Here is an 8228-nt window from a genome sequence, read left to right as displayed (position 1 = left end):
CAACAAACTGCAATCACCTATAAAAAGAAATCCCAAAATTAAGAAATCCCAAAATTTTTATTTGCTGGCGCAAGACTTTCAACTTTTCCACACTGCTGTGCTCCCGTGGTTTTTCTTTTCACTGCCGCGAGCCCTCTTTTCATTCCATTACACAATAAAACGTCAACACCTAAAACAAAACTATATCGCATATAAAACAAAACACCTAAAACAAAACTATATCGCATATAAAACAAAACTATATCGCATATATTTTTGATGTGTTAATACATGCCGTATGAAAACATTTTTAAAAACTATATCGCATATAAAACAAAACTACATCGCATATATTTTTTATGTGTTAATACATGCCTTATGAAAAGATAAAGTTTTTACTTAAAACTATGACACATTCATTTAATACATTAAAGTTAGAACCGGCCGTTAAATCAAAAAAGGTTCAGGCAGCTTGAAAGTAAATCCTGGTCTCTTGACTTAATGGGACAAATTTCGCAAGATTAAGCCACACAACTCAAACCATGTTTAATGGCTGGGAGATGGGCAGTTTTGGAGACGTACACTGAACGCGTGTCATTTGGTCGGGTGTTCGGAGGCCCTCTGACAAAAACCGCTTTTTGCGAATGGTGGTGCGGGGAAGATACCGGTGGCTTTGATGACGCGCAGGTGAAATTACAACTTCAGATATTCGATATATTATACAGGTTTTCATCGTTGTCCATTGCACTAGAATGCGCAGTCAATAGATTCTATCTCCCAGAGTGGGTGCAATGGAGGTAGGCGCTTATACGAATTTGTGCAAAACATCTGGTTCCGTTACAGTCGAGTGTATTCATAAAACTAATGTAATATTAGCCTCTAAATTTTGTGGTAAGCCAACATCGTTTGGATCTTCAAGGCGTCTACATTTGAGAAGTTATGTATCGAAATCTCTGTGTGGAAGAAGCAAGACCTTGAAAGTGATTGCCAGTGATGAAGGAGCCCCTGGTATTATCAATGGGTCTAAACAGCAAGATAATGACATAGCCAATAGTAATAATGGTGTGAGCTTGGCAGAAGATGTATTCATAATTGGGAGGCGTGTGCAAGGGAACTCAGTTTGTAGGCAGCATTTTGTTATCAGGTCCTACGAGGTGGGAGCAGACATGAATGAATCGATTGAGACTCTTATGAATCATCTTCAGGTGCATAGATCTATTTCAATATTGCTAAATCATCATATTATGAATATGTGGGTGTTGACATTTTCCAATGAATTATTTTTCACTCAATGTTTAGTTATAAATTTATATAACCATTTATTTGTTTGTCGAATGAGATTTCAACTTTTGTGCATAGATCTATTTCAATATTGCTAAATCATCATATTATGAATATGTGGGTGTTTGATATTTTCCAATGAATTATTTTTCACTCACTGTTTACTTATAAATTTATATAACCATTTATTTGTTTGTTGAATGTTATTTCAACTTTTGTGGTTAAATTATTAGGTTAGTTTTGATATTTTCTAATAAATTATATTTCATTTCATAGTGTAAATTATCTAAATTTTTGTTAAATGAAATTTGGATTATCCAAATTCAGCATATTTACTATCAAATTTATATATCTAAATTTTTACATGATATAAAAGTAGTATTTTATAAGGAGTTATACAAAGTCTTGGTCGACCTAGCAGGATGCTTTTCTAGGTTGCAATCACAGTGTTGAAGGCCTTGATCAGCAGATTTGAGGCACTCTCCACAGGTAATCTATCCATCGGCCGCTTGGGATGGAAAAGGGCTCGGCTCTGGTTCACAGAGCACGACCAAGGGTTCCGTGGTTAGTCTTCGCATGAATCCTCGGCAAATCAAGTCATAGTTCACAGTATTTGACGACAGCTACTAGCGCCAGAAGCGCTGAAGATGGTTTATGTCCACGGGGTATTCGAGGATGGAATCTTTACCATGAATCAGTAAATAGAGATTTTGTTAACAAATATTAAACACTATGCACTAAATTTAAATTAATGATTGATTTATAGCTTTTAAATTTTGTTTATTGAATGAAAAAAACATTAAAAAAAAATAAAAAATAAAAAAATTATTGTCTATTAATAAAATAAAAATAATTTCCTAATCATTAACTTAGTGCATACCACATAGTATTTAATATTTACTCAAACTTACAATGTTACAATGTTAAACTTTGACACTAATTTTTAAAGTTCACTGCTTTGTGATCTCTGTGATTTAAATAGCTATGGCTGGGAAAACTGGTTCTTATTAACTACATTGATTTTAAAAAACAAAAATGCTAGAGTGCAATTTTGAGATTTAGTTATATTGATGCTTTGTTGTATGTTTATTTGTAACTAGTGCTCTTTGGTTGACTTGGTGATAAAGTTAAGTTATTTTGTAACTTGTGGTTTTATCTATGTAATTTATTTAATCTATATAATATTATTGTTATATATTTATCATGTATCTATTTCCCAAATTTTTGTAACCGGTTAGCACATGATTTGATTTGAACTATATGAGAGAGGAAAGTAGTGTGGAAAAAAGATTAAGGCTAAAGGTTTTTGGTTCAAGATGTAAATCTCAACTATAGGTAGATTGTATTCCTCAAGTCATTTTTGTAAGACTTGTTGTTAGACATATATGTGTAAGTTGTGGAATGAACGATTTGAATAGGTACACGAGTGACATGTTTATTCTTATGCTATCTTGAGATTGGTTTATTAGAAGACCTATTATTCAAGCATGCAGATGCATGAACTTATGTATAATCAAGTTGTGTAATTGATCACTTAAATAGGCACAAGGGTGGAATGTGTACTTGTATGCTAGCTTAAGTTGGGAAATGTGAAATTTCAAGGTGTGAGATGGTTGATGAACCATGTATAAGAAAAAATATCCTAGAAAAATAGTGGACACAAGGGTTGATTACCTATATATTTCAGTATATGTGACTTTTTTATATGGACTTCAACAAAGTTACTTGGAGCAATATAATATTCCCCAACAAGTTTAAGAATGAGATTGTTAGGGTAATCCAAGTAAACTTGAATTCACCATTGGTGGTTTATGGGTGGGTACTTTTGGTAGCCCATAGTTTTGTCCATGGTATTCTAATGAAATGTAGCCTATTTAAAATCACCATAATTCTATTATTAATATCCATTGGGCACAAAATAGTGGATCTATAATTTGGAGCTAGTTTTCCCTAAGAGTTTCCAAGTTAAGATATGGTGTCCATGTATTATTATTATTATTTGTTTATTGTGTATTTATCCCTTTCTAATAACACATGTGGAAGGATTTGTGTCTCTTTGGTTTGTTTTAACTTAGCCTTTGTTCATTTTGTGCAAGTTGAGGTTTGTGACTTTAGTGTTTGGCTCTTACTAGCTTGTTGGATTGATTAGTTGGTTGTGTATAAATTATGAGACCAAGGATTTAATTTCTTTGAATCAATATTGGGGGGCTCATTGGTATTATTGTTTGCTAATTTATTGTATTTTGGAGGTTATGTACACTATTTTTGCTATGAAGTTTCAATTTTTTGCATTGTTAGAGAGGTTGAGAAAATCATTTCATTCTCTTTCTAGTAGTTGGTGGCATGCTATACTTATGCTTTTTTAAAACAAATATTTTTTTTTCTAATTAAATTAAGAGGATTGATTCCTGACATGTACATAGATACCTATAATGGCCTTGTTTGCAAGCACTCATATCTAGGATTGTTGTCCATGATGGCCTTTATTTTTGGTACTTATTTTTTTGCACCTTGAATAATGTTTTGTATCCCTAGTGTAAACATTTTTATTTTTTTGCACCTTGAATAATGTTTTGTATCACTAGTGTAAACATTTTTAGAGTATCACATGACATTTATCTCCATGAATAGTCATGTTTTGCAAGAGTTAGAGGTAGCCACTTTGGAATGTTTTATGCATGGCTTAACAAGAACCTCCATACTTTATTGTTATTTGTAACATCTATTACCATCATCTATAGCGACCATCTATGACCACCTAGTTCAACATTATGGAGGAGGATGTATTGGAATTCATAAGTACATTGATTTTATGATTTTTTTGTTGATTGTACATGAGTACCTAATAGAACATTTTGAGTGGGGCTCATTTCAGAGGATCTCTTTGCTTAAGAAGTTTGAAATTTGTTATTTGGATTTCTACATGGATCTTTGATGGAGTTGATAAGCCTCATTGTTCATTTGATGGTCGATGGTGGTTTGTTATGTTCAAAACATTTGTTTTGATTCCTTGTCTACTTTGCTGAAGCATTTATGTAGTGGTTGTTAGTGTTTGATTTTCTTATTTCCATAATAGAAGCTCTTCTACTTTATTATGGAGCTCTTCTACGTTAGATTTAACCAAATTCACTAAGTAAAGAGTTCTAGCCATACCTACTTGTCAAAAATTTTAACTTCAATTCCCTTTTCAAAAGTAGCATCTTTTTCTGTTTTGGGAAAGAGTTTTCGGTACGAGTTTTTCTCCATTTCTCTAATTTCCAAATTCTGTTTTGTACTGGTTACCTAATAACAAATTCGTCCCCTTAGCCTTTAAATAAAGAATAATGATGCTTTGCAGCGGCTCGTTTATCACTCTCATTGTATGCAGGAAACTGGTCTGAGCCATGTTCGTGTTATTGGACTTAATGGGGGTGGATTTGGCTATACCCACGAGATGAGACGTCTCAATCTCATTTGGGTGATTACTCGCATGCAAGTTCATGTTGACCGTTATTCTTCTTGGTATTCAGTTCCACTCTCTTGTCTGCGTCTGTATCGAATCGTATAAAATTAATGCCCCCTTGGTACTTTCTATTTGATTTTAGTCACGATCTTTGATCCTAATAATTTGAAGATGCTTTACAGGGGCGATATAGTGGAAATTGATACTTGGATAACTAGAGCGGGGAAGAATAGTGTAAGGCGTGATTGGCTTGTTAGTGACTACAAAACTGGCTACATACTTGCAAAGGCTACCAGGTACGCTTTAGCTATTGTATTCCGTGAAACAAATTGCTTCTTAATGTTTACACATTTAAATCCTCTCTGGCCAAGCAAATAGATCGGGTCGACTGGTTTTTGATTATCCTCTCTGGCCAAGCAAATAGATCGGGTCGACTGGTTTTTGATTATAATTTGATTATAGACATTCTAATCATAAATCACATTAGTTGGTTGAAATTGGTCTCAATTTAAAAAATTTATGTAATAGATCACGAAGACAGAAATTTCTCTGAATAACTCTACTCTCAAAAACTTCTATTCAAATATTGATGTATCAAAACCAGTTTGGAAAATATTCAATGCTTACCCCTTGTTGGGTCTAGCGAATAATCATTTATTAATCGAATTGGTTATCTTGATATTCATAGCAGATTTGAAAATATTTTGAATAACCCACAAGAATGGAGTTAAACATTTTGCCGTACTGCCCCTCAGACAACTTTAACTTTACTCTTCTCCTTCGCATTTTAGCGATATTTCAAAATCTACCATCAAATTAAATTTATCGAAATTCATATCAATCTGAATGGAGGACGAACTTCGATAAACACAAACCAGTAAAAGTTATGACAGTTTCTTTGAACAAGCGCTGAACAGTTTTAGCCTAGTTTGTTGCACACCGTGTTAAGGTTCTATTTCAATTTTGATAACATTCGGTTCATTTTTCTTTGGGCAGCACCTGGGTTATGATGAACAGAAAGACCAGAAGATTATCCAAATTTCCTGAAAAGGTAAAAGAGGAGTTATCTCCACATTATCTGGAAAGCCCATTGATTAACCCAGTGATTGACCAGAGTCACTACGAAAAAATAGACAAGCTGGATGATGACACTGCTGACTACAACCATTCAGATTTAAAAGTAAGGATAATGGTTGCACTCATCCAGATAATTGTGTCCGGGGATTACGTAAACATGCAGTGACTAATGAATGGCTAAATTTGCCTGCAGCCAAAATGGACTGATTTGGATGCAAACGGGCATGTCAACAACGTTAAGTACATTGGCTGGATTATGGAGGTAGTGAAATCTCTGTACAATATTTCGATGGTATGGATTTTTTCAAGTATATGTAACACTCAATACCACTAAAGGCTGATGTACATTATGGTTTTTATGTGTTTCAATTACAGAGTGTGCCTGTCTCTATTTTGGAGACTCAACAGCTAGCAAAAATGACTTTGGAGTACAGAAGAGAATGTGAGCAATCCGATGTACTTCAGGCAATGACAAGCCTAGAGAAGAACGGTGGTGATTCTATAGATCCAAATTCCGCTCCGAGCTATTCGTGTACATGTGAGCATTCTTTAAACGCATGCAACCACTTGCTTCGATTGCAAGAAAATGGCGCAGAGATTCTAAGAGGAAGAACAGAATGGATGCCCAAGGCACATGGTAAATGAATTTAGATATTTTGTCATATTTATTTGTAATTGTCTCACATAATCCAGTAGCTGTCAACTATTTTTTCGGGATTATAATCCAGTAGGTGTTAACTAATCTTTCCAAATTATGTTTATAAAATAGTAATTGGTTATTAGTTTTTATATTTTTTAATAAATTATTGAGACAGTTTTATTTTTGAATTTATTTTACATATGTATAAATGAAGTTTTCATCATCATGAAAGCAATCAGTTTTCCGGAGTTTATTCATGGGACTGTTTATAGTGGTATGGTATTAGAGTACATATTAAAATTATAAACTCCATGTCTACTGAGTTTGTTTTGCCTACTGAGCATTGTTTGAAGTTTATGGATGAAGGATGTACCAATTTCATAAAATGCATTTTGAAATTTGCATTGCTTGAAGACACATAAGAGTTAAAAGTAATCAAAGTAAAAGTGATTATTTACTAGTAGTTCTTATTGTTGGTAAAATGAGCAGGGAATAAATAACATCTAAAACACATATTAATAATTAAACAAATATTTTTGTTTCTATAATAAATAGAATATTTCATTATCCATTTTAATTTTATATATAGTAATAAAAAAAATTACTTACAATATTGAAAAGAACTTTTTACAATTTAATATTACAACTTAAATAAAAGAAACCTGTAATTGTTTTCAGTCAACTATATATATATTAGAATATATATATAAGAAAAATTCTATGTATAACCCATATGAACTTAGAATTTCAAATTTGCACAATCTATTCATATCAAGGCTATCCTTAATCTAAGTGCAATAGTTCTTTCAGTGTGTATATTATATAATTATTTCAGTATCAACATTATATATTAGGAGAGATTCCTTACTAAATTAAAATATTTTTTTTTCCACCGACTAAATATTTCATTATCAACATTATATATTAAGAAAGATTTCTTACTAAATTAAAAGCATATTTTTCCCACATAGTAAGTAGTCACTATTTTAATAATAAAAGTTTTTTATTTTCTAATATGATGAAGATGAGTGATTTGAATTAATAATATGAACTTCAATATTATTTTAAAAAATATTAATAAAAATTAAAAATAGAATGTGTATAGTCTAACTAATTGATGAAATGCCATTTTTAAAGAATTTTTTCTAATTAATTTTAACTAGAATCTATTAGAGATTTTGAAAAACTTGAATTTAAGTTGTTTAATATGTAGAATATGAATGCCCCAAAGGTTTTTGAGGTGTTGAATCTACTCATATATTCAAAATTGTATTTTAAATAACAAAAAAACATAATCTTTCTTTGTATTGTCAAATTTTAGTGAAAAGAAATCATTTATATATAAATTAAACTAAATCTATAAAATATTTTCTTATAGAAAAAATTCCTTTACCTATTTAAAATAAAATTAGTAAATACTATTTAAAAAATATAATAATATAATAATATAAATAACCTATAAAATATTTTATTACCCATTTTAATTATATATGCAATATCAGTAACTATATTAAAAATATTTCTTTACAACTTAATATAAAAGATAAATGTATTTTTTTTATTTCACTATCAACCCTCCATATAAAAAGAGATTTCTTATTAAATTAAAATACTCTTCTAATAAATATGGTTAATTTAAAAAAAACACTTTTAATTTTTAATATAAAATAAAAATATATATAATAAAAAAAAATATTTCGTTTTACTTTAAATAAATAATTTTATTTTCTATAGAATATAATTAAACTAAAAATTTATATAATTAAAACATTTCAATAATGGGTCACTGACACTAACATGTAAATGATG

General features: G+C 30.9%; 1 protein-coding gene across 1 annotated transcript; it reads left to right on the top strand.

Annotated features, from left to right (window-relative positions):
* Nucleotides 1-705: 705 nt before the first annotated feature.
* Nucleotides 706-6517, top strand: LOC149218867 (palmitoyl-acyl carrier protein thioesterase, chloroplastic-like). Its single transcript, XM_089382493.1, has 6 exons — nt 706-1184; nt 4628-4761; nt 4885-4998; nt 5699-5882; nt 5973-6041; nt 6155-6517. The coding sequence occupies exons 1-6, from the start codon at nt 771-773 to the stop codon at nt 6422-6424; spliced, it is 1185 nt and encodes a 394-aa protein (XP_089238619.1). The 5' UTR covers nt 706-770; the 3' UTR covers nt 6425-6517.
* The last annotated feature ends 1711 nt before the right edge of the window (nt 6518-8228 follow it).

This window comes from Pinus tabuliformis, chromosome Q (genome assembly GCF_031772625.1).
Source record: "Pinus tabuliformis cultivar Carrire ecotype Pingquan chromosome Q, CPIR1, whole genome shotgun sequence".
In the NCBI taxonomy this organism is placed as follows: Eukaryota; Viridiplantae; Streptophyta; class Pinopsida; order Pinales; family Pinaceae; genus Pinus; species Pinus tabuliformis.
The sequence above is the reverse complement of the archived record's forward strand: the minus strand, read 5'-3'. Positions and strand labels throughout refer to the sequence as shown.